The sequence below is a fragment of the Tursiops truncatus genome, chromosome 11 (genome assembly GCF_011762595.2).
Source record: "Tursiops truncatus isolate mTurTru1 chromosome 11, mTurTru1.mat.Y, whole genome shotgun sequence".
Lineage (NCBI taxonomy): Eukaryota > Metazoa > Chordata > Mammalia > Artiodactyla > Delphinidae > Tursiops > Tursiops truncatus.
Genome location: NC_047044.1, coordinates 56947692 through 56975564, shown reverse-complemented (window position 1 = coordinate 56975564; position 27873 = coordinate 56947692). Strand labels below are relative to the sequence as shown.

The 27873-nt window shown below is 42.5% G+C and overlaps 1 protein-coding gene across 1 annotated transcript; it reads left to right on the top strand.

The window, feature by feature from the left end:
- The first annotated feature begins 420 nt into the window (after window positions 1-420).
- On the top strand, window positions 421-15775 carry LOC117314314 (CCDC163 homolog). Its single transcript, XM_033867291.2, has 3 exons — window positions 421-556; window positions 15001-15345; window positions 15477-15775. The coding sequence occupies exons 1-3, from the start codon at window positions 421-423 to the stop codon at window positions 15593-15595; spliced, it is 600 nt and encodes a 199-aa protein (XP_033723182.1). The 3' UTR covers window positions 15596-15775.
- The last annotated feature ends 12098 nt before the right edge of the window (window positions 15776-27873 follow it).

Below are 27873 nucleotides of genomic sequence, written 5' to 3'. Positions count from 1 at the left end.
CATTTTGAATCATGTTATATGGCTTACAGGTAATGTTATAAGATCTGTATTTAAAAAAATCAACCTGAAAAAGTTTTGGAGAATGGATTGGGGGACTCAAGGCTGGCAATAATCCAGCACTTGCCATAATCCAAGGAAAAAATGGTGTGGACTTGAACTAACAAGGATAGAGAGAAAAGGGCAGGTTCAAGAAATATTTTGGAGACAGAACTGATAGGACTTGGTGGACATCTGTATGATGCAATTTCTCTAATCCAGCAACACAGGAGGAGGAGTAGCTGTTGAGGGTAAGATGATGAATGAACATGCTGAGGTGGAGGCTCCTATGGGACGGTCAAGAGAATGTTGGGACTGGCATCTTTGCAAGATATTTGAGCTGGAATCATAGGTTGGAGGTCATTGGCATATGGTGTCATTGCCATGATTGAGGTCCTTCAGATCGTGGAGTATAAGAGAGAAATAAGGAAGAAGTGCATGATGGCAGCGCCAAAGGGCACACTGACATTTAGAAGATGGAATGAAGAAGATAAGCCCATAGAGGAGACAGAGAAGGAAGGTGAGAGAGACACAAGGAGCTCCAGGAGAGAGTGATGTACTAACAGCCAGGGAGGGGAGCGATTCAGGGTCTGGTGTAGTGGTGAACAGCATGAACTTCAGAGTCAGGCAGACCTCAGTTGCAGTCCAGGTTCTAGCCATTACTAATTATGTGATCTTGAAACCAAGCAGGACTCTGTGGGGCTCCTGGGCCCAGAAGCCTTTTCTGTCCCCCATTTCTTGGAGGTAAGACTCCAGCCTCCATGACCTTCCCTGAGTTCCAAAGTGCAGATTAGACCAGTTGCTAATCAAGGGAGTGGCAGCCAAGAAACCACCTGAGATTAAAGGCCATGGGCTTCCCTGGTGGCGCAGTGGTTGAGAGTCCGCCTGCCGATGTAGGGTACACGGGTTCGTGCCCCGGTCCGGGAAGATCTCACATGCCGCGGAGCAGCCGGGCCCGTGAGCCATGGCCGCTGAGCCTGCACGTCCGAAGTCTGTGCTCCACAACGGGAGAGGCCACAACAGTGAGAGGCCCGCGTACCGTAAAAAAAAAAAAAAAAAAAGATTAAAGGGGCCAGAGAAGCTCATTAAAATTAGGAGACATCCACCTGAGAGGAGATTAAGGCAGTGCAGACCTTTACACATCCTAATCTTATCAGAAACCCCACCCATGACCACTGCTATAAAGACCCTCATTAAATCCCCCGGGGCTGGGGGGCGGGGCAGACACAGTTTTGAGAGGCACGAGGCTGCTGTGGCCCCCTTTGCCTGGCAAAGCAATAAAGCTCTTCTTTTCTACTTCACCCAAAACTCTGTCTCTAAGATTCGATTCGGCACCGGTGCACAGAGGTTGAGCTTTCAGCATCAATCTCAGTCAAATCTATTTAGCCTCCTTATGCCTCATTTTGTTTCCTCAAAATGAGAAATGTTTACCAGTCTGTTTCCTCCTTTTGAAAATGGAGACTGTAATAGTACCTACCTCAACATTGTTTTGAAGATTAAATGACATGTATAAAAAGTGCTCAGGACTGTGCCTGGCACAGAGAAAGTTCTCAGAGCATGTTAACTATCCTATTAATATGATCTTAGAAGTATCTTCTCAAAAGTGTCAGGAGATTCAGATAGATCAAGAGAATGACATTGAAAAAGGCTGGAAAACGTCCACTGGCCTGTGATTCAAAGAAGTCTTTGGGAACCTTGATGAGTTTCCATGCTGCCGTGGAGAAAGAAGCCAGAATAGGTGGGGGGAGGGGACTAGCAGGGATAAATGGGTTGTGAAGGGGTAGATGGTGATGGGCATACAGGAGTTCATTGTACTGTTCCTCTACTCTTCGGGATATTTGAAGATCTCATAATAGAGATTTTTTAAAAGACCATCTATTATAAAAAATATTTTACTTTTCCTCCAAAATATACACTTGATGGAAATAGCAGAAGCCCTTAGTGAGTAGAGGACTCAGTCTTTGCCTGATGGAGAGAGCTATGTGTAACCCAAGTAGAATGATTTCCAGAGTTAGGATGTTGCCAGAGGGAAACTCAATGGTTTGTAACTATCAATCAAACTCAGATTATGTATGAGTCAATCTCCACACCAGCGTGGGCTTTGGAGTCAGACTGTTGTATTTACATCCTGGCTCCACCATTTGGCAAACTGTGAGATCTTGGTGACTGACTTCACCACTCTGTACCTCGGTTTCAGAAATTTATAAAATAAGGGTAAGGGCTTCCCTGGTGGCGCAGTGGTTGAGACTCCGCCTGCCGATGCAGGGGACACGGGTTCGCGCCCCGGTCCGGGAAGATCCCACATGCCGCGGAGCGGCTGGGCCGTGAGTCATGGCCGCTGAGCCTGCGCGTCCGGAGCCTGTGCTCCATCCGCAGCGGGAGAGGCCACAACAGTGAGAGGCCCGCGTACCGCAAAAAAAAAAAAAAAAAAAAAAAAAAGGGTAAGAGCTCCTACCTCACATGGTTGTTAGGAGCTAATCCATGAGCTAATATGTATAAGGTGCTTAGAACAGTGTCGGAAACATACCAAGTGCTCAAAACTCTTTTCTTTCTTTCTATATATAATTCTATCTTTCTGTGTAATCGAACACTTTTCCACTTAAAAAAATCTTATATTAATTTTGTTCCCTAAGGGAATTCAGTAGTGATGCAGTCTTTCTCGGCCTTGTCCCTCTCAGGACAGTGGCAAGTATAACAGTGATATTTCTTCTGACCCATATGCTCACACCCCCTACCACGTACACACACATCACAAAAACACAGTACCCCCTACCCCAACCGTTACTGAATCTGTCAGCCTTGAAAAGTTTCTATTCCACCTTTAAAACTGTTAGATATCTTTGTGGTGGCGGCCCAGGGATTGGTCCATTCAAGTGGGAAGTTGACCTTTTTGGCCTAGTCCGAGTCCCTCTGGGAGGTAGTCATTCACACAAACCCTCAAGAAGCTGGCTGGATGTAGTCAAGTGTGGGAAGGAAGAAATTCCTTCTAATGAGTACCTCCACGGAGCACCTCAACCTGTGCTTTGTGACCACTATTCACTCTCCCATGTATGACGGGAGGATGGAGCTGAAACTGAGCACCTTTTATTTTCATCAAAGGAATGTGCTTATTAAGTCCTACTGTTTCCTACGATGGTCAACCTGTTTCTCTGGTGTGGCATGCTCACCCCCCTTTCTTCAGCTTACAAATCCTATCTATCTTCTAAAGTCAAGTCTTGAGTGTGAGGGAATAAGTCAAAGAGACTTCTTCCAGGAGAAGCAAGAGACCCACAGGACGAGTTCTGAGCTCCAAAACCAGGGCACTGAGGCATCATTTGTTTGGTTAGTTTGGTCCTTTACCATAACATTTGGCTTCAGCTGGCAAACAATAACTCTGAGCAATAATAAATCAATCAAGAGTCAGTTGTCCAGTAGTTTAGATTTTGAAATTTAAATGTAGGCAAATGCTAATTTATTCATTTATGCCTGTCTAACTGCTCAGACATGGAAATATACTCTTTCTTATAAATAGAAAATAGCAACCAAAGTGCCCTTGGCAAAGAAGCAGCTCCTCCCCTCCCCAAGAGGTAACTTTAAAATAAGACTTGAATTAGCTTTGAATATTTACATTAAAAGTTTTTTTTAAAACAAACAAAGTTAAAAACATTATTAAAAAATGAACCAGGGGCTTCCCTGGTGGCGCAGTGGTTGAGAGTCCGCCTGCCGATGCAGGGGACGCGGGTTCGTGCCCCGGTCCGGGAAGATCCCACATGCTGCGGAGCGGCTGGGCCCGTGAGCCATGGCCACTGAGCCTGCGCGTCCGGAGCCTGTGCTCCGCAACGGGAGAGGCCACAACGGTGAGAGGCCCGCGAATCGCAAAAAAAAAAAAAAAAAAGAACCAGGAATGAAGGAAGTCTGATCAGGTGGGTGGCGTTAGTAGAAAGCATTTGGATAATTTCATTACGTAACTGAGCCAAGAATTTTAGTGGTGTGGAATCTTCAGAGGCAATGTCCTTTCAGAGCAGAATTCCCTGTTCTTTGATGACATGAAGCCTTTCTTTTTGCTATTAGAGAATGACGGTGAGCATACGCCCCACCCAGTAGGAAACCCAACTGGAGTGATGTGTGAGACCTCCTCCAGTGGGTCGATAAATGATGGTAACACATTCCTCCAAACTGTTTTTCTTTTAAAATTACCTAGAGGCTGGGACACTAGGGGTCTCGAGAGAGTGTCAAGGGGGTCCATAGACCATTCACTGCTGAAATGACTATGAACCCGATTTCTTTTCTTTCCTCACTTTTAAACATGTGGCTTTGGAAGTAGTCTATTCTAGATGAGAATCTGAAGCTGATCCCATGCAAAAATGAGCTGTCACCCCAGCTGACTGCATTTTATGTTTTCACCAGAGCTTTTCCTTTCCATGTGGCTGGCAGAAAGAATACATTTAACTGAGGCTTAATATTTGTGAATTATCCATTTCAGTATTCTTGCAGACCTAAAAATGTAACCTCAGCAACTGGGTGGGCTGCAGACATCTGGGCTGGCAGGGTTGAACTTGGGTCCAACCAGGCAGAAACGTTGGTCAGTTGAGAGAGATGATGAAGGTTCTGATCTGATGGGCAGGAATGGCCCCAATGGTGAGGAAAGTTTGAACTGGAGATTGAGTTCATAGGTGGCCAGTTCATTAACAGATTATTTCTAGTTCTAACAACTTTTGCTCCTCTTGTAACTGAGGTCTAGAATGAATACTCTGAAAGCGAGGACTCCAATAGGTCATGATATGTTTGCTCATGTTCCGTTCCAAGGCAAGTCATGTGGCTGTTCTCAAGGTACGTTCCATCCGTGGAGATGGTGGGAGAGGGAGGGAGGGGTTCTGAGCAATGATCTAAACCAGCATGGAAAGCCACAGGTGAGGTGCACGGAAGATGCCCCTCCACCTTCTCTGCAGGGCAGAACATGAGTAGGGGCAAGTCCTGGTGTAGCGGGGGAGGGATGGAGAAAGCCTTTTAGGGGCCCCGCGTGGCCTGGCTGTTCTGTTGAGCTGAGTCTCCGCACTACGTATTGGAGACCTGACCAGCACTTGGAGGACCAAACATTTTTAGTCCATATAATAGTTATTAATATGCCAAGGCTGTATTTATGTCAATGAATATCATTTATTGAGCCCCTACTATGTGCCAAGCCTCATGCTTATTTCAGAGGTCAACAAACTTCGTCTGGGGAGGGCCACAAAGTAAATATTTCAGGCTTTGCAGGCCATGAGGTCTCTGCTACAACTATTCGACTCTGCTGTTGTAGTGCGGACGCAGCCTAGACAACACAAAATGAACGAGTGTCGCTGTGTTCCAGTATCACCTCAGTTATGGACTCTGAAATTTGAATTTTACACAATTTTCACATCGTGAAATATTACTATTCTTTTGATTAAAAAAATTTTTTTAAATGTAAAAGCCATTCTTACGTTGTGGCCTAAAAAAATAGATGGTGGACCAGATTTAGCTCAGCAGCCATAATTTGCTTACCCCCTGCTTATTCTCATTAAATCTTCACAATAACCCTCACACAGTAGTTACATTATCCCTTGTTATAGATAAATATTGCAGAAGTTTAGTCCGCTAATCTCTGGCAATCAGATATCACACCAAGAAGTTAGTGGGATTTTTTTGTTTTTGACTAACGACATGTTTGTAAGGTGTCATAGAACAACACGAGTTTCCAGTGTTTTCTGAGGATATTTTATTTTAAGTTTTTTTTTTTTAATGTGGACCATTTTTGAAGTCTTTATTGAATTTGTTACAATATTACTTCTTTTTTTTTTTTTTTTTTTTTTTGTTTTGGTTTTTTTGGCCCCGAGGCATGTGGGATCTTAGCTCCCCGACCAGGGATCGAACCCGCACCCCCTGCTTTGGAAGGCGAAGTCTTAACCACTGGACCTCCAGGGAAGTCCTCTATGAGGATGTTTTAAATGTCACCGATACCACAGAAAGAAAATACATTTATCTTATTTTTCATGATTTTAAGTGCATTGTTGATGCTTAAGTTATTTGACTATGACAGATAACAACTTATTTTAGACATCTCTTCCATTTAACTATGTTTTGTTTAGTCTAATGTTAAAATGTACTGATTTCTCCTGAATACACTCCGAGGAGAGAGGAGGGTGGTTGTGAGGGATGGCAGGGGATGTCAGTGTAAGATGAAAACTTTGCCCTTTTATATGCAGTTAATTGAGAGATGGCTAAATGTGGACAGATATGAATGCATGGGCATGCAAACACATACACCACACACACACACACACACACACACACACACACACTCTCTCTCTCTCTCTCTCTCTACCTTTCCAGAGAAAGAACTCCCTTCCTGAACTTGGTGAAATGTGGAAAGCAAACAAAAGGAGCTTTTCTCTCCTTTACATACTCAGTAGAGTACATTACTGATGCCTCAGTGAGTTTAAACAAAACAACTGGACTCATAAGAATTCATACATATTTCCAGCATATTACATTTTATACTGTAATAAAATTCCTTTATAATATGGATTTTTTGGTTAAATGGGTTTAGATAGAATATAAGCCAAACAATGTTCCCTGAAACACAGTCTCTGCATACAATAAAGATCTGACCCGCCTCAGATATTAGCTTTAGCTGCCAGAATACTCCTACATTAAACAATTTAAAACTTCAAGCTTAAATAATAGGCAATTAAAAAGTTTCAGAATGCATCCATTGCATATGACAAAGGCATTTAGACCCAAAGGGCCATAGACAAAACTGAAGAATCTCCTGTGCTAATGAACAACATATCCACAATTTGCATGTTTAAAACAATGTAACTTGCCCAGTATGGCTGTATCTAATTGCATATCACAACATCAGTGGGTAATTGTGCTTTCTGTGAGAAAAATTTGTTCCAAAGTCAAAATGTCATCTTGCTGGCAAATAATCCCACCGATTGCTATAAACAGAGCTGAAGAAACTGTGCTGTGACTGAGAAGATGTGATGTGAATCTTGCTCGTTACCCGAGACATGACTTCCATTGTAATTATGTACCTATCACAATAGTTTCCTTCTGCCATCTCCTGCTTACCTGCTGCCACACACACAACTCATTAGCATTCGGTCAATACAGGACCATCCGTACAGTTAACCTCTGAGCAAAGTGAGGTCGTTACTTCATTATGATGGGTTCTGTAATAACACAACAACTTGCATCATGGATTAATATTTCCCTTTTCTTCATTTATGGCTAAATTAGTAATTAGTCTAACACCTGGGTTCCATTATATTCTTGTTGGTCTGATCTTGTGTTGAGAATTCAATTGGCTTAGGGAAAACTTCAGAACCCTCTTGCCAAGGAAGAGCTACATTCCTCTCTGGCTACATCTACTTTAAAAAAGTAGAAAAAATATTTGGCATCAGGTCCGCTGATGAATATGAAAGTCACTGGTGATATGTTATGAACCGAAGGAACATATGGTCTAGAAAGTCCATTGTGGTCTTTGAAAATTGAGATTGGATTGAACTAGATGAAAGTTCTAACAACTTGTTTATTGCAGTGAGAAACTTGAGTCTGAGTTCATTCTGGTGTTTCTACCCAAAGTACAGGTCTAAGGTCTGGGTTCTATTTTCATAGTCCTTTAGTGCAGCATCTCATTCCATTTGGTAAACTGTTGTCAACAGCTGCATTCTCTATAAAGAAGTGGTTAGTTGTCCTATAAGAAGTTATTTGACTTTCTAAGTTGAGAATAGAATTATTATATCAAGACACTTTTAAGAAGCAAAGTTCATTTTAAAAAAATATCTCTCACTATAAAGATTAACAAAAGTCAGGGAGAGGCGGCAAGACAGCTAATGTTTCTGAGAATCTCTATTAACCTTTGGTGCCTATGCCCATTACTGTTTTTTTCTTCCCAACAATTCTGGAATATTGTTTAGAAATTTACGATAATTAGTGGACCATTTTACAAAGCTTTACTTTATGTTTCTGTGGCTGTCTTTGGAATGAGAGTTTGAATTAACTTGGCAGGCTTACAATGTTCACCATGGGCAGCTGAGTAAAATTCCTAAAGCGATGAGAGCAGCAGAAATCACAGATGCAGGCCATCTTTAAAAATAGATACTTTCTCTGGGGCAAGTACTCTAGTAGATGCTCCAGAGAGTCTTTTTAAACTCTGCAAGGTGGGTGTTATTGTCCCAGTTGAAGATGAGGAAACTGAAGTTACTAGAGGTTAAATGATCTGCTTAAGGTCACACGCCCAGAAAGTGATGGAGTCAGAATTTAAAACCAGGTCAGCCTGACAGAGAGCCAATGCTCTTTCCGTCATGATACATCTTACTGCGCTATTCATTCATAATACATCCAAGTAGAAGAGGACAACAATTGTGTGCTTATATCAGAAAGAAGAAACAAAAGCAAATACTAGGAGGCAAGAACTTAAAGTGAATAAAATAACTTGAATTTATGATTATATAGAACAGCATGCACCCAGACCTCCACAGGGCATTATTGGACCAGGGTACCTTTCAGTGCCCTAAGTAGATACTCAGGTATCTTCTAAGTGTCACATTTTCAGAATGGATAGACTACACTTTATTCTTCAGGACCCGGAGTTTCACACTTAGGCATGGTTTTGGATTGTTTTTGGTTGGGAGGGTATGTTGCATTAGAAAGTAGCAACTCTTAGAAAAGTATAATATTGCAGTTCATCAACAGGTTATGCTGTGAATATTGCATCCAAATAAGAAAAGAGGGTATGCCAGTTATCAGTTTATTGCCTCTGAACTTCAAATCCATCCATTATTGCCTGCTCTATGAAAATGGGATAGGGCTCTTGAAATATTTCTCCTGTGCCAACTGGCATGATGTTAAACTTTGTCGGTAGAGGACGCTAGAGGGATACTGGGGGGAGAATTTTTTTCTTTCTTTTTTCTTTTCTTTCTTCCTTTATTCTTTTCTTTCTTTCTTTCTTTCTTTTTTTTTGGTCCTGGTTCCAGAGTGTTCTCCTGGCAGACTTCTGCTCTCTATGTGACTTCTATCTTACAGGTTGGCAGTGCAGGGCCCAACTTTCTTCAGTACTGAGTTTCTGCAGTGCATGTCCTCTCCAGCACCCAGCTCGTTTAGTGAATGCCTCCTCCGGTGTTTGGCTCCAGAAATGAGTGCATAGCAACCAACAGTATCCAGCATCCAGAAGCTTTCCCTGGTAGCTCCCTGTGCAGCTTTGCATCTCCCTGTGAATTGCTTTCGCTGGCACCCCGGAGGGTGGATTTCCAGCAAGTTGCAACAGTAACGGCACCTCAGCAACTCCCCTCAATCCAGTGAGCGATGACTGTGCTCTCTTGACAAGGTACAGATCTCAGCCCTAAGGGTGGTCACTGCTCCTTACATCTGCAATTCCTATATTCTTTTTTTTTTTTTCTTTTTTTTGCGGTACGCGGGCCTCTCACTGTTGTGGCCTCTCCCGTTGCGGAGCACAGGCTCTGGACGCACAGGCTCAGCGGCCATGGCTCACGGGCCCAGCCGCTCTGCGGCATGTGGGATCCTTCCAGACCGGGGCACGAACCCGTGTCCCCTGCATCGGCAGGCGGACTCTCAACCACTGCACCACCAGGGAAACCCCCTATATTCTTTTGAGTTTACTTCTTATTAGTTATGCTCCATTATCTAATCTTCTGTTATAAACTTTCCTTGTTAAAATTACTGTGTGATTTCTGTCTCTCAGTTGGACATTGACAGATACAGTTGAGTAGCAGTGCTTGAGGAGTGAGACAATGCCTGGATATTGCAGAAATGTTTAGTTCTCTAGGAAGTGTACAGATGGGCTTTGAAAACTGGGGTGGGGTGAGGGGGGAAGAATTATTTTTTTAAAGATTTTTTTTTTGATGTGGACCATTTTTAAAGTCTTTATTGAATTTGTTACAATATTGCTTCTGTTTTATGTTTTGGTTTTTTGGCCCCAAGGCATGTGGGATCTTAGCTCCCTGACCAGGGATCGAACCAGTGCCCCCTGCATTGGAAGGCGAAGGCTTAACCACTGTACCACCAGGGAAGTCCCCAGAATGTTTTTTTTTTTTAAAATAAATTTATTTATTTATTTATTTATTTGGTTTTGGCTGCATTGGGTTTTCACTGCTGTGCGCGGGCTTTCTCTAGTTGCAGCGAGCAGGGGCTACTCTTCATTGCGGTGCGCGGGCTTCTCATTGCGGTGGCTTCTCTTGTTGAGGAGCATGGGCTCTAGGCACGTGGGCTTCAGTAGTTGTGGCACACAGGCTTAGCTGCTGCGCGGCATGTGGGATCTTCCTGGACCAGGGATCGAACCCGTGTTCCCCGCACCGGCAGGTGGATTCTTAACCACTGCACCACCAGGGAAGCCCCCCCAGGATGCTTTGATATTTGATAGGTTTTGGACTGGAAAGATGATTCAAGGGAAGATGAATTCTTAGGTGGGAGCATGGGTTCTCTGCAGTGTGATTTTCCCATCTCACTTAGAGAAAAAGCCAAAGGCTTCACAGTGGCTTACAAGGCCTGTCATGGCCTGATCGCCCTCTTACTCTGACCCCACCTCCAACCCCTCTCCCATGGCTCACTCCAGGGGCTCCAAGTACACTGGTCTCTTTGTGGTCTTTGAACACTCCAGGTGAGCACCTGCCTCAGTGCCTTACACCTGCTGCTCCTTCCTGGAGTACTTTCCTCCAGATACCTGCCTGACTTACATCCTTTCTCCCCGCCAGTCTTTGCTCCATTGTCACCTCAGTGAGGCCCTTCCTGATCACTCTCTTTTTTTTTGTTTTGTCTTTTTTTTTTTTTTTTTTTGCGGTACGCGGGCCTCTCTCTGTTGTGGCCTCTCCCGTTGCGGAGCACAGGCTCCAGACTCACAGGCTCTGGATGCGCAGGCTCAGTGGCCATGGCTCACGGGCCAAGCCGCTCTGTGGCATGTGGGATCTTCCCGGACCGGGGCACGAACCCACGTCCCCTGCATTGGAAGGCAGACTCCCAACCACTGCGCCACCAGGGAAGCCCCTGATCACTCTCTTTAAACTTGCAACCTTGACCTGGCGCTCCCTTTCCTCTGTCCTTCCTCCCTTATTTATTCTTCTCCATAGCACTTGTCAACTTCTAAGATGCCACAAAATTTACTTATTTATTTTGTCTCACAAAAATGAGGCAAGGATTAAAATAAATTTTTGTTTTCAGTCTTGTATCCCCAATATCTAGAATTGTGCCTAAATATTTGTGGATAAATGAATGGATGAGCCCCTTATATTATTAGGCCCAATTTCAAACTTAACACACTTTATCTGTAATTTTTACTCATATCCGTGTGTGTGTGTGTGTGTCTTCAATTATATAGCCAGAATTAAAGAGATGATAGACTTTGTGTTATGGACAGACCATATTTCTGGAATGAGGGATTACTATGATTGACTTGCTTTTAAGTGGTATTTTAAAATTAATGATTTCACAAAACAGCATGGTATTGGCACAAAAACAGAGACATGGATCAGTGGAACAGAATACAGCACCCAAAAATAAACCCACACATCTACGATCAGTTAATCTTTGACAAAGGAGGCAAGAATATACGATGGGAAAAAGATAGTCTCTTCAGCAAGTAGTGTTGGGAAAGTTGGACAGCTGCATGTAAATTAATGAAGTTAGAACACTCCCACCATACACAAAAATAAACTCTAAATGGCTTTAAGACTGAGACATAAGACATGACACCATAAAACTCCTAGAAGAGAACATAGGCAAAATATTCTCTGACATAAATCATACCAATGTTTTCTTAGGTCAGCCTCTCAAGGCAATAGAATAAAAACAAAAATAAACAAATGGGACCTAATCAAACTTACCAAGCTTTTGCACAGCAAAGGAAACCATAAACAAGATGAAAAGACAATCTATAGAATGGGAGAAAATATTTGCAAATGATGCAATGGACAAGGGCTTAATTTCCAATATATACAAACAGCTCATACAACTCAACAACAAAACAAACAAACAACCCAATTGAAAAATGGGCAGAAGACCTAAATAGACATTTCTCCAAAGAAGAAATACAAATGGCCAATAGGCACATGAAAAGATGCTCAACATCGCTAATAGAGAAATGCAAATCAAAACTACAATGAGGTACTACCTCACACCAGTCAGAATGGCCATCATTAAAAACTCTACAAATAACAAATGCTGGAGAGGTTGTGGAGAAAAGGGGACCCTCACGCACTGTTGGTGGGAATGTAAGTTGTTATAGCCACTGTGGAAACAGTATGGAGGTTCCTCAGAAAACTAGAAATAGAATTACCATATGATCCAGCAATCTCACTGCTGGACATATATCCAGACAAAGCTCTAATTAAAAAATATACATGCACCCCTATGTTCATAGCAGTATTATTCACAATAGCCACGACATGGAAAAAATCTAAATGTCCATTGAGAAATGAATGGATAAACAAGATGCGGTACATATATACAATGGAATACTACTCAGCCATAAAAAGAATGAAATAATGCCATTTGCAGCAACATGGATGCAACTAGAGATTGTCATACTAAGTGAAATAACCCAGAAGGAGAAAGACAAATACCATATGATATCACTTATATGTGGAATGTAAAATATGACACCAATGAACCTATCTATGAAAGAGAAACAGACATAGAGAAATGGACATAGAGAACAGACTTGTGGTTGCCAAGGGCCGGGGGGAGGGTGGGGCGGGATGGAGTGGGAGGTTGCGGTGAGCAGATGTAAACTATTACATATAGAATGGATAAACAACAAGGTCCTACTGTGTAGCACAGAGAACTATATTCAATATCCTATGATAAACCATAATAGAAAAGAATATTTTAAAAAAGAATGTATATATGTATAACTGAATCACTTTGCTGGACAGCAGAAATTAACACAACATTGTAAATCAACTATGCTTCAATTAAAAAAAAGAAAAAAGAAAATTAATGATTTCAGTGGACATTTATCATTTTTGCCCCCATCTGCTATTTCGCTTAATAGCACCCCAACTTTGCTTTGATGGACTATCAATCAGTGACATGATGACCCCTGACCCAAGCCAGGTGGCTGGAGGCATTTATGTTCTTGAAAAGAGTGATCTAAAGACCCCAAATGGCCGGCACTATTTATCTCTGCAGCACTCCCTGAAGTGACCATTCATCATGTCCGGCTTCTGTTTTCTCCAGGGTTGCTCTAGTTCCTGCCCTTTCTGAACCTGTTTATTCCACATTTTGTTCCATTTTGTGAGTTACCTTCTCTTCTCCCCATACAGTCTTTTTCTGCTAAAGTTCCCCAGGCAGTTTCTATCTCTTGCAGCCAGATCATCTTAATGGATAAAATAATTCACTTTCTCATAGGAGGAGAATCTGTATCTATTATACAGATTGAAAACAATATGCCCGGATCACTTATTCTGTAGAAAATACGTTTTTTAAGATACTGAATATTTAACATAAAAATGACAACTTTTGATAGTATATTTCAATCCTGATAGACTAAATGCATTTAGGCAAATGAGATCAAGAAGTAGGAATGATGTAACTTCTGCTCACGTTATATTACATACAACATATTATACTATGGATGCCTCCTCTAGATTTCTTGTCACCATCAGTAATTTTAGAACGAGTGATTCATATACTTAGACACAAGTAAAGAAGAGCTTAGTTGTAGAGGAATGAGAGAGTCTATAGTGAATTTATGCAACAAAATGGCTTGTTACAGACTGTTTTGCCACACAGAGAGCATCTTCGTTCTATAATAGCTAGAATAAATTTTAAGGAATAATGGAGACGTGCTCCACATACCTCATCTCCAAAACAATTGCAAACTATTTGCTGGCATAATGAGAAGTTTAAAAAATCTGCTGCTGTATTCTGAAAGTTGGCACATTTTTCAGCTCAAATTAACTAAGACATCATCATAATAAATATCGTAAATCATTGTTAAAATGTCACAAAATCTGGAAAATAATATCTGATACCTATAAAAAACAGAGTATTAGGAAGAAATATTCCTTTTCCTTGAAGCATAATTGAAAGATAGCAGGCATACAAAATAATGATTTGATATTTGTATATGTTGCAAGATAATTTGTTCTTGATAACAGAGGTGTTTTCAGATCAAACAAATGACTTTTTCCCTGAAAAACTGATAAAAATGTTCAGCCGATAGTACATATAAAATAAACTTTCGGTGGGTTAGCTCCTGTTTTAATAATAATACTTTTTTTTTAAAAGCCCAGGACTATACAAAAATCTGTGTGCTAGTCATGTGTTTTGAGTTAGAAGAAGCATTTCAGGAGAGGTTGTTTCATAGTAGCTGGCACCGGTTCGGTGTGCTGGCACCAGCGTCCTGTGTCTGGGGAGGTCTCGACCAAGATGCAGCACCTTTGACTCCCACCGGATAGCTGCGTATCAGGGTATCCATCCCACTTTTCCCCCAGGTCCCCAAGGATGCCTCTCCCCTGACTAGTCCCAGAGGCGCAGTTTTGGTCTGATATTGCATCCTTACCTTTAGCATTGCATGCCCACTCACCTCTTTCGATCTGACGTTGTGTGGTCTTTCCTGGGCTGTGCCTCAGGTGTCCACGATCGGGAGAGCAAGGGCCCAAGATGCCAGGAAGCCAGACCTCTGCCGCAGGCTCTGAGTAGGCGCCTGAGCTGATCTGAGAAGCTCGACGCGTGCTTCTCAATTGACGGAAATGTGCCACGATTAAGCAGCGGCTGTATCCCCTTGGGGTCTCCACTGCGCTGGGACCTGGATCGAGTCCAAGCTCAACAGCTTTGGACTCTAGAGACTCCCATTGTCCCAGAGAGGCTGAGTTGGGCCGAGGCCCACGGTGTGTCTTCTCTCTGGGGTGTAGTTACGAGTCTTAGATCCCAGCTCGGATCCCAGGCTCAGGTGACTGAGGTGCTGAGGCAGGCTGTGCAGGAATAGCCTGCTGGAATAGCAAGAGCAGCAGAAGTACCAGATCTGTGCCCTGGAAGCATCACTGAGGTTGCTGCAGGGGGGCCCAGAGCGAAGGGCCCGTCTCCCGGAGCGACGCTTGGAGGGGCTGAGAAGGGAACTGCAGGGCCTGGGAAGCCAGGTGCAGGAACGCGCCAGAGCCCAGATACAAACAGGGCCACAGAAGTGCAAGGCTACCAGCGGCCTTCACCGAGAGCTGCGGAATGAGCAGCAACTGCCGTGGGAGGAGCCAGAGATGCTTCGGGAGGAACAGAAGTTGCTGCAGGGCCAGCTGAGCCGGCACCCGGTGCTGCTGCTGAAACCAAAGACGGAGGGGCGGCACTCAGGCCGCAGCTGGAGGACATCCGTTCATATCCTCCAGTCTAAGCTGCCCGCGGCTGCCATCTTCGCCATGTCACTTTCTTCATCTAGCTCTGAAATCAGTCTTCCGGACTGTAACAGTAGCTGGGAACTTCTAAGGAAGCTAGGTGGGGGAGCTCCAGAGGCACACCCTTTCTAACCCGGAGCCCAGCAGCTTTCAGCTCCAGGCCCAGAGCCTTGAGCGGGACGACCCATTCTTTAAGGGCCCCAAGATGTTCCTGAGTGACCTGGAAGGACTTGTAAGAGTGGTAGGATGACGTCTTCTTTGCTCACCTTCCCCTCCAAGGTCCCCGTTTCTGGATCCCCTGCCCCTCCCTTCTTGATCTAGCTGGTATTTGCCCCCCTACTGAGGCTTGTCACTGCCTGTCCCTCCCTACCCACCAATAAATAAATAAAATGGTTTAACTCTCAAAAAAAAAAAAAGGTTGTTTCATTTGAATTTTTAAATTCCCTGCTTCAGCAATCATATGTCATCTAAAACAACTGTATTTCCTAAGAGGGACTGTTTATCTGGTACAGCCACTTTGAAAACCAGATGGGAAAAAAACTTTTTACTCCACAAAATTTCAAACACGTAGGAGAGTTGAGGGAGGGGGAGGGAGAGGGAGAGGGAGACAGGGAGAGACAGAGAGAAAGAATAACATTAGTCTGTGTGCATGAGAATCACCTGGAGGGCCTATTAAAGCAGATTGCTGGGATCCACCCCCAGAGTTTCTGATTCCTAAGTCTTAGGTGGGGCCTGAAATTTGCATTTCTAACAAGTCTGCAGCTGATGCTGATGCCGATGGTCTTGGGACCACGCTTTCAGAACCACAACCACGAGTATAATGTACCCATCGTCAGCTATTTATGAGCACATGACCGACCTTGTTCCATTTATACTGCTCAGCCACCTTCCCCTCCTCTCCATTCGTTCATCCAGAAGCTCTTTTGAATGTATCTGTAAAACAGAGGTTGACAAAATCCATGCAGTTGTCTGTTGTTGTGAAGAACACAGTCACAGCCATTTGTTATGTGTTGTTTATGGCTGCTTTCAGGCTGCAATGACAGAGCTGAGTAGTTGCAACAGACTGTAGACCCACCCAGCCTAAAACACTATTTGGCCCTTTATAGAAAAAGCTGCTGACCTAAAAATTTAACATAAATGTCTTAGTATCATCAAATATCTAGCAATATTCAGATTTCCTTGATTGTCTTATAATTTTTTTTTAAACCGTTGGTTTGTTCAAATCAGGATTCAAATAAGGTCTATGTATTTGCATTGGTTATGTCTTTTATGACTATTTTAATCTATCAATTCCCTATCCTTTATTGTTTTCTTATAATTTATTTGTTAGAGAAACTGAAGTATCTGTCTTGTAGACTTCACCACATTCTGGATTTTGCTGATTACATCCTGAGGGTGTCCTTTATTTCGTGTAGGTCCCTTTTACTTCCTGTAGGTGATAGTTAAATTAAGAGGCTACATCAGTTTCAGGCTGACTTTTTGACAAGTACACATCCTAAGTGGTGTTGGGTACTTCCAATTGCATCCCACCTTTTGACGATGGTGGGATAGATCAGTGGAGTTAGCTGTGATCCATCTGAGCCATCTATACTAGACCAGCTTTTCTATCTGGTTGTTCCAGTGACTATTGATGTCCATTGCCCATATCAATGGTCTCAACCTTGCCTGCTCATTAGAGTCACCCAGGGAGACGTTAATCCTCCCAAGTCTCATTGCCAAGCTCCCCACCAGGTGAATCGAATCGGAATCTCTGGGGGTGGGAGCCGGTAGTTAGTGTGTTTCAAGCTCCCAAAGGTGATTCCCATGTACAATCAAGCTTCAGAACTACTGGCCTAAATACTTTATTTCATTGGGGTTGCCAAGTGGTGATAATTTATTATTTTTATTACCTATTAGCTGATGTTTTCTTTTCCCCCCAGCTTTATTGAGATACAATTGACATATAACATTGCTTAAGTTTAAAGTGTACAAGGCGACGGCTCAATGTATGTGTATATTGCCTAATGATTACCACAATAAGTTCAGTTAAACACATCTGTCATCTCACATAGTTACTGTGTTTTTGTATGTGTGTGTTGAGAACTTTTAAGATCTACTTAGCAACTTTCAAGTATACAACACAGTGTTGTTAACTATAGTCACCATAGATCCCCAGAACTTTTTCATCTTAGAACTGGAATTTGACCACCTTCACCTGTTCCCCCCACCCCTGGCAACCATCAATCTACTCTCTTTCTATGAGTTCGTTTATTTTTTAGATTCCACATGTGAGATCATACAGTATTTGTCTTTCTCTGTCTAACTTATTTCACTTAGCACAATGCCCTCAAGATTTATCCTTTTTTTTTTTTTTTGCGGTACACAGGCCTCTCACTGTTGTGGCCTCTCCCGTTGCGGAGCACAGGCTCCGGATGCGCAGGCTCAGCGGCCATGGCTCACGGGCCCAGCCGCTCCGCGGCATGTGGGATCTTCCCGGACCAGGCACGAACCCGTCTCCCCTGCATCGGCAGGCGGACTCTCAACCACTGCGCCACCAGGGAAGCCCTATCCATGTTTTATTTATTTGAATTTTTGAATTTTATTTTATTTATTATTTTATACAGCAGGTTCTTATTAGTCATCAATTATATACACATCGGTGTATACATGTCAATCCCAATCGCCCAATTCATCACACCACCACCCCCATGTTGTTTTAAACGGCAGGACTTCCTTCTTTTTAACAGCTGAATAATATTCCATTGTATCTATGTGCCGTATTTCTCCCCTACCCCAGCTCTATTCAGGTATAATTGACAAATAAAATTGTAAGATATTTAAAGAATACAAAGTGATGATATACGTATATGTCATAAAAGGATTTCTCCCATTGAGTTTGTTAACACATCACTTCACATATTGACCTTATTTTAATTTTTTTTGGTGAGAACATTTACATTCTACTCTTTTAGCAAATTTCAATTATACAGTACAGTGCTATCATTTACAGTCACCATGTTATACATTAGATCCCCAGACCTTATTAATCTTATAACTGAAAGTTTACACCCTTTTACCAACCTCTCCATATCTCCCCCACCCTCCAGTCCCTGGCAACCACTTTTCTACTCTCTGTTGCTATATACCTGTCAGGCTGATCTGCTCTGGGAGGTTTCTTTCTGCAGCTAGGGTTCTGATCTCCAGTCTCTGTTTATGAACTTTCTTCACATTCTAACCCAGTTATTCTCCATCCTGGCTGTGTATCAGAATCCCTGGTGGAGATTAAAACAAACAAACAAACAACAAACCCACAAAATCTCTGGGGGGCGGGACCCAGGACCAAGGATCTAGTTTAAAAATCTCCCCAGGCGATTCTAATATGCAGCCTGAGTTGAGAATCAACGTTTCAAACACCAAATTTTTCGTTTCATTTCGGCAGGTATTCCCTGGTGGCGCAGTGGTTGAGTCCACCTGCCGATGCAGGGGAGACGGGTTTGTGCCCCGGCCCGGGAAGATCCCAGCCGCAGAGCGGCTGGGCCCGTGAGCCATGGCCGCTGAGCCTGCGCGTCCGGAGCCTGTGCTCCGCAACGGAAGAGGCCGCAACAGTGAGAGGCCCGCGTACCAAAAAAAAAAAAAAAAAAAAAAGCGGTTAGCAAAAAGCTCTTAATCCTTATGAGCTCGGGAATTCCTACTCGGTTTGTGTAGCTCCCTGGTTCTGTCTTTTCCCAGTGCTCAGATCTTGGAGGGTTACAGATTCTGTTCTCTTTACATATTTGCTGACCAAATGGAAGGACTGTTTTATTTCACCATCTTTCACAAAATAAATAACTTTTCTATTGCAGTCCAAGCTGAAAACAGATTTTTCCCATTAGGCAGAAACTTGGATACCAGGAAACATCCCATGCTATTACATGGCTGGGTGTTTATGTTCAGACGGTTTGTGTTGGGTGTTGTTCCTGATACAGGCAGTGGGCGGAGTTTTTAGGCCCGTCAATACAGAAGCGGTAAAGTCTGTGCAGACATCAGCCAGGAGGAGGAAAAGAACAATGGAAAGGCCAGTTGCTGTTGAGGATTTAAAAGTCTTTAAAAGGTTGCCAGCTGAGAAATGAGTTGTGCTGCTGCCCAATTACCCATCTACCTCCTCTGGTCCACTGGCTCCATGGTGTCCGTGCACAGAGAGAAAGAAATGATTTTCGGGCAGAGATTTGGAAACCAACCCTTAGAACTGTTTACCAGATTCTCACATTAAATATGCTGAGATCCATCCCTCTTCAGTTTCTGGAGGCATCTCTTTGTGTCCTGAGCACCTTGTTTAAATGCTTTTTTAAAAAAGTGACATAAACACATTCCAGTTCCCCGTCTCTCTCCTGGGCCAAACAAATATGTATTGTTCCCAAACCTTTCCCTTGCCAGGAGAAAAAGAAAAATGCTATCTGAAAAAGGGAAAAAAATATCGACTCTGAGATCCTGCCCCATTTAAACTGTGCTTGTAAAAGTCTGTCAGGCAAGTATCTGGAAAGAATAAATGTTAAAGTGCTAAAGGGCTTCCCTGTTCCTGAAGAGGCATTTGGAGGTGAACAGGTGAAGTATGTATCAAAGCATCGTCGACTTGGACGGGCCACATCCAGGACTCATTTTGTTGCATTGCTCAAGTCAGGACCAAAAAGAGGGAAGAGTTCCATAAAGCAGAATCAAAATGAATTCAATGATCACACCCTCAAGACAGGGTCATTCAGGCATTCCAGGAAAAAAAGACAGCTTCCTGTGGGTTCCTTCGTGGGGAAGTGACATGCCCCTTGAAAGTCCCTCACCTCAGAGAATATCTTGGTGGAGTCTTCTGTTATTTTCAGTCTTCAAAATCACCAGGCTAAGGGGGGTGTGTGTGTGTGTCTGTGTGTATGCAACATATAGAAGAAGGTTGGAGGATATAAAAACTTGCACAAGGAATTGCTTTTGTTGTCCTAAGGGAAGGAGAAAGGACTGAGCATCTGCTATATTTTTGGTGCTTTATAAGTTACTGTGTTAATCCTTATAATAACCTCTGAGGTTGATATTAAGAAAAATTAAAGATATTAATCACAAGAAATTTTAATATGAAACTAAAGTCAGAAGAGAATTTGACAGACAGAAAATTTTGTCTTTCCTCATTCTCCATTTCTCCTAAGGACATCAGAGCAGAATGGCTATGGATATCCAGATATTTGCCGAAGGGCTATTCATTTTATCTTCCTGTTGCTCCAAGTAATTTCTTTAGGAAATCCTTCTTATTTCCTAACAAACACCTCCTCCCTCTCCTCCCATTTCCCTGATAGGAATCAGATTCACTAATATGCAAAATGCAGGTAACTGCCTTCTTTAAAGAACAATGGACAGTGTATACTGGTTCTCTTAAATCATGGGCTATCACAGAAAATAAAGCTCCTGGACTAGATAACCCCAGGAACCTCTTTTCCTTCCCATTTTATTATGTGCGTTGTTGGGAGAGGGTGTTTTCTTGGAGAAGATTGGGAAAATATTGTAAAATTCTGCCTTGTAAAACCTGAGTCAGGTGTGACTGGAACATTGCCTGACTCCCAAGGCTGAACCTCAGTCATTCAATAAAATCTAAGGTTCTTCTTGACCAAAGATTTTTGTCTGTCTTTAAGCCCCCAAATATTCTGACAGCTAAAGGAGGGTCTAGACCCTAGAGCTGTAAGTATTATTAATTTATAGATGCAAAATTTGAGGCTCAGGAAGTATATTAGTTTGCTAGGGCTGCCATAACAAAATACCACAGACAGGGTGGCTTAAGCAACAGAAATTAATTTTCTCACAGTTCTGGAGACTGGAAGTCCAAAATCAACATGTCTGCAAGTGTGATTTCTCTTGAGGCCTCTCTCCTTGGCTTTTTGATGGCCACCTTCTCTTTCCTCTGTGTGAAAGTGCCCATGGGGTTCCTCTCCTTATAAGGACACCAGTTATATTGGATTAGGGCCCACTCTTATGGCCTCTTTCAACCTTAATTACCTCTGTAAAGGCCCATGTGCAGTCACATTCTAAGCTACGAGCGTTTAGGTCTTCAACATATGATTCTTTTGGGGGGAACAAAATTCAGTCCATAGCAGGAAGTTATGTAAAGTGGCCAAAGTCATGTAACTGGTAAGGTATGGAGTTGGGGCAAGAACCCACGTGTGTGTGACTGTAGAACCTGTCCCATTTCATACCACCCCCAAAGTTGTATGATCATGTCAGGGATGAGGCATCGTGGGTCAGAGAGATTGCATTAATGTAGGTTCCTAAGTCTTTTTGCTTTATTCCTCAGCAAGTTTTCAGGAGTCATGAGGTGTTTTTGAGACAATCAAGATGTCTCCCTGTACTTTGTTATTTTGCTGGTCTGATTATGATGAAGACTATCCAACCCACCCCCACCCATATAAGCCCCTCCCACAATCCACCCCCCACCCCCATTATCCACTCACAAATATTCTGTGAATTCAGTAAGTACAAATCTAGTAAAACTCAGCTGACCTCAGGCAACAGCTTTTCACTTGTTGTTACACTTGATTACAGATAATTTGTTCCATCAAACCTGTATTAGTTTTCAACTGCTGGGTAACAACTTACCTCAAAACCCAAAGTCTTAAAACAATGATAAACATTTATCATATTTCACAATTTCTGTCAGTTAGGAGTTTGGGGTGTGTCGACTTGGCTGGGCTGAACTGTGTCCTTTAGAATTCCCTTTCTAGTACGTTTCCAGATAGGCTGGGCTCCTAGGTACGTTGTTTTGTGAGAGTTGGAGGATGGAAAAGAAGCACAACCATTTTGTAACACACATATACCTCTTCCCAGTTATTTAATGGAACGAATCTAGTTGCTGGTGGGAAGGGATTTTGCAGATGTAATCAAAGTCTTTAATCAGTTGTCTTTAAGTTCGGGAGATTATCTTGGGTGGGCCTGACTTATCCAGTTGAAAGGGAGATTCTCCATTGTGAGCATGAGTTAAACAATTGGAAGGCCTTTTAAAAGAGGGTTTAGGCAAGAGAGAGGAGGGTGGGGGGATATATATATATATATATATATATATAGAGAGAGAGAGAGAGAGAGAGAGAGAGAGAGAGAGCGAGCGAGAGAGAGCGAGAGAGCACATGAACATGAAAGAGACACTTCTGTCTGTGGACAGCAGCTTCTTCCTGCATCCAGGAGTTCAATCTTGATTGCTTTGCTTGTTTGCTTTGCTGTTTGCTTTTGATCTTCTCTTCCTGAGTGCCTGTGAACAACAGCTTTGGTCTCTGTGCCTGGGGTTTCAGCCTGTTTGTGATCTTTCTTTCCTGATTGCCCACCCTATGGACTTCAGACCTGCTAAGCCAGACCCAACAATTTCATAAGCCAATTCCTTGTTTTAAATCCATATATGGCTACTGGTTCTGCTTCTCTGATTGAATGCTGACTTACACAGAGTGGCTTAGCTGGGCTGTTCTGGCTTGGGGTTTCTCATGAGGTTGTAGTCAGAATGTTGGCCAGTGCTACAGTCATCAAAGGCTTGACTGGGACTGGAAGATCTTTTTCCAAGGTGGCCCATTCCTGTAGCTGGCAAGCTGATGTAGTCTGTTGGCAGTAGGGCTCAGTTCATGCCACAGAGACCTCTCCATAGAGCTGCTTGTGTATCCTCACGACACTCAGAGTGGGTGATCCAAAGAGCAAAGCAGAAGCAGAAATGTCTTTTATTACCTAGCATTAGAAGTCACATAGCATCACTCCCACTGGTTTCTCTTGGTCACCCAGACCAACTCTGAGAAAATGTGGAAGGGAACTAGGTAAGGGCATGAGTACCAGGAGGCAAGGATCAACAGTGCTCATCTTGGAGGCTGGCAACCACAAAGCTTTCTCGTCTCAACTCCTTATTTTGGTGTCATGTAGACATGGGTGTAATAATGCAATGGATAAAAAGCCTTACATAAAAATTTAAACCTTAGATAAAATCTAATAACTTTAATAACATTTAAATAATGATTTAATTTAAAGATAAATTAAATTAAAAGTGTAACTATGTATTTTAGATAAAAAAGTAAAGGATTAGTAAAATGAACCTCAAATACCTATCAGCCAGATTCAACAAATATAGAGTTGGGCAATTTTGTCTCATTTATTTCCTTTACTACACTTTTTTTTTTTTGCTAAAGCATTTGAGAGCAAATTCCTGAAATTAGGTCATTTCACCTGTAAATACTTTCATTTGCATCTCCAGTAAGTTTTTTTTTTTTTAAATATAACCACCAAGCCGTGATCACACTCAATAAAGTTAACAATTCTTTAATATCATCTGATGTTCCATCCATGTTCAAGTTGTCCTCATGTCTTCTTATTTTTGGTTTGTTTGAAACAAGGTCTAGGCAAGGACCAAACAATGCTTGATCGGATGTCCACTAAATTTCTTTTAACCAAAACATTTCCTCCTCCTTGTTTCTCCGTAGCATTTCCATGTGTTTCAATGCTTCTTAGCACTGGTGAGTTTCAATCAATCTATTGCAGTTACTGTTCTTTCTGATTTCCTTTAGGCCAGTGGGTATCCCTTTAAGGGCTTCTATTTCCCTTTGATGTGCGCTTACTCCTTGTTGAAGCTTCCTTTCAAAAGGCCTTCCCGGATTCATCTCCATGCACTTTCTGCCCCCTACTTGGAATGAGTCATTTATCCAAGGAGCTCTTTTCCTTTCAGTGGGAAATGATATATCAATACAAACTGCTTTTAGGGGTGCTCACCGCTACTGCAATATTTTGTAATGTTGTTCTTACCCACTCAATAAGGCAGCAAATAAAAATAGCTGGATGTTCCATTTCTAATTCAATCTGATCCGACATATTGTAACATATACTGAAATTGAACTGAAATTTCAGACAGGAGGTCTTGAAAGTGGAGTGGGTTACTACCAGGTAACATTGTAGACAGAGTTCTTAGAAGTCAAAGTCAAGCGATGGCCAACTCGAGGCAAAACTGAAGTAGACGTTATTCTTTTGACACCTCTCAGCTTCCTTATCTGTTCCTTTTCCCTTTTTCCTGGGTCCTCATTTCTACTTACTCAGTGTTTTCATGTACTGATTTCTTTCCTCTCACTTAGGAAAAAAACTCACATTTACTTGTTAGTTACCATCCTCAAAGGGAGGCAGTTTGTAGTAGGGAAAAGTGCAAGAGTGGTGCAGCAATGAACTGGGTTTCAATCCTGGCTCTGCTTACTGCATTTTATAAAAAGGGTGCCCAGACAGAGATTGCTGAGCCCCCAATAATGCATCATTAATGGAGAACTTTCAGGCCTTCCAAAGGAAGGTATTTCTAGCTTGAGAATGTCTCCAGATGTCTCCCAAATGCCACCTTTTAATTATTTAATTCTGTTTGATAAGAAAATAAGAACTCTTTATAAAGTTTTACCCCAGAAAAAAAACTCCTTCCGTAGGTACTAAAAAAATCTTAAAAATTTCTCCCAGTGTAGAAGGGAGTTAAATAACTTTTTGCAGAAAGACTCAGAAGATGGAAAATCATACATCCCATAATTCCAAGGGTTAAAGCAAAAAGGACAGCTTTTGTTTTTTTATTTTTATTTTTTGGCACCAGAGTAACTATGTCAAGTACAGGCATATTTGCATATGTTGTATTTTAAAATCATGCTTAAAATTGCCTCCTGTATTCTGAATCTGGCAAGTGGAAGGCAAGGTCACCTGTACAGCTGGTGCAAGTAATGGAATTCCCACCAGGCACATTTAGAAGCTCCAAAGTAATGTGACAGACAGAGCGCTCCATCTGTTGGTTGACCATTGAGATGAGCACCAGATCTGCAGATACTTTAACATGGGCTGTGCGTCTTGAGAATAACCATTTATATTAAGTATCTTTACTTTTACTTGCTTTCCATCTAATGATTTTAGAAGTAGTCACAAATATGAACTCTATGTGCATACATGTGCTGGTGAGTGAGGATAATATTTCAATCTCAACTATACTACAGGAAGAACAAATGGAAACATGTTTTGACACAAGTCCCTTTATAAATCATGCCTGACTGAAACCTGTCTAATGAAAGCTTGGTGGCAGTTAATTCACGATATTCAAAATAACCATGAGCAGCTACATGAAGAATGCTTGAGAAAAGAAAAGGTAATAAATACCGTCCTTTTAAATACTTTGGATCATTGAAGAAAAAAACATAGGTAATTAAACAGAGATTTTTTTTTAGTGGATTATAAATTGTAACATAACTGAATACAAGTGATAGGATAGGTAAGGTTATTGCAACTTTTACTAATAACGCTTAGCATCAATATTTTTAACTAATTCCAGCAGCCCTCACCTGGAGCAGCAGTTCCCAACTGAGATATGTTGCTCGTGAGGTATGTCACAAGTAATTTGTGATTAATAATAGTTCCCAAAGCTTTAAAATGAATTGCTAGAAATTACAGCAAACTCAAAGTGATCTGTACGACAAGGTCGTCTGAAGACATGGGACATCACTGACATTCCTTTGAGTAAAGATGAGGGTGAGTGTATTCAACCTGCAGCATATCTCATCTGTGCCAAGCCCCCCTTTCAGTGCTGTGGGCTCAGAGCTCACCAGTGGAAGTGAATGGGGCAGTGGCTGGCTTGGTTTGCAATCCCAGCTTTTTCTCAGGGTGTAGAGTCAGAGGGAAGGAAGAGAAGGAAGCTGGGAAAGAGACTTGGATGATATTAACTGAGACAGTAATTCCTGAAGTGGATTAGAAGACTGCTGGACTGGGCCAGGTTTGGTGGATTGGACTAAATTTAGTTTTCTTACTGTCAAGTGGTAGTGGAAGCTTGTCAAAGAAAAGTGTGTGCAGACATAAAGATAGAGTACCACGTTTTCACATAGATGATTTATCATTATCCAATTTATATCATTTACACTAGATTTGTTAAATCTACAGTGAGGCAGTTATTGAAAGCCAGGCCTTGTTGAAAAGAACAGGACTCTCTAAATTCTAAAAGCTTCCCTTTAAATATCACAAGCTCCAGATTTCGAGGGCTCAGCTTAGAGCTCAGGAGGAGCACAGAGGTGCAGAGGAAAAGGGCTAAGGAGCTGGCCTGAGGGCCTTGGTCCACCTGCTGCCATGATGGCTGAAAGTCTTTAGGCACTCCGGGTTAGAAGTAATCGGAGGACGTTCGGGAAGTACTGAACAGGAATCTTTCACCATCACTGGGAATGGGGCTCTAGAGGGAGAGGAGATCAGCGCTAGAAAATAAAGGGAGTTACTTTTTTGTCTGAGGTGTGAGTCCTAGTGTGGTTGATGCTTTGGCTCCCAGGCCTGCGGTGGCCACCAGGTGGGAGGATTACGTATCCTCATGCTACTGAGCTCAGGCACGGCCATGTGACTTGCTTTGATAAATGAAATGTGAGCAGAAATGGAGGGTGGCTCTTCCAGGCAGAAATGTTAAGAAATGTGACTGGCCATGCTTTAAAAGAATTTTAAATTAAAAACCCCCCAGGGCTTCCCTGGTGGCGCAGTGGTTGGGGGTCCGCCTGCCGATGCAGGGACGCAGGTTCGTGCCCCGGTCCGGGAAGATCCCACATGCCGCGGAGCGGCTGGGCCCGTGAGCCATGGCCCCTGAGCCTGCGCATCCAGAGCCTGTGCTCCGCGGCGGGAGAGGCCACAAGAGTGAGAGGCCCACGTACCGCAAAAACAAACAAACAAACAAAAAACACCCCAAAACTCTACCTTTTACTCCTGTGGAAGCACATGTTGAAATGGAGCTTATGTCCGCCTACACCCGTGAGTGACCATGGTGAGCAGACCCTCCTTGTCAACTTACGATGAGTGAGAAGGAAACTTCCTCCTTAGAAGCTACTGCAACTTTTGGCTTATTCGTTACTGCACTATAAACTATTCTTTTCTGACCAATACATAGTGTGAAAGTTTCATCCCTGTGATATAGTCTATATAACTCTGTTAGCAACAATTATCCTTAATTTGTTGAAGAGTGTAGTTGGATTAAATTTCAATCTAAGGAGGAAGCATGTGACCAGGGTTTCTACAAGGGCTTACTTACTACATTTTTTTTTTTTTTACTTACTACATTTTAATGACACCTATTACTTTCTACTTGTATTACAGTTGTTGATGATATATTTTAACTCCTCCACTAAGATGAAGTATCCTTGAGGATAGGAAGCAAGTCTACCTCAGCTTTTTTTTTTTTTTTTTTTTTGCGGTACACGGGCCTCTCACTGTTGTGGCCTCTCCCATTGCAGAGCACAGGCTCCGGACGCGCAGGCTTAGCGGCCATGGCTCACGGGCCCAGCTGCTCCGCGGCACGTGGGATCTTCCCAGACCGGGGCATGAACCCGCGTCCCCTGCATTGGCAGGTGGACTCTCAACCACTGCGCCACCAGCGAAGCCCTACCTCACCTTTTAAAAAAAAAAAATTTTATTGGAGTATAGTTGATTTACAGTATTGTGTTAGTTTCAGGTGTACAGCAAAGTGAATCTGTTATACATATATGTATATCCACTCTTTTTAGATTCTTTCCCC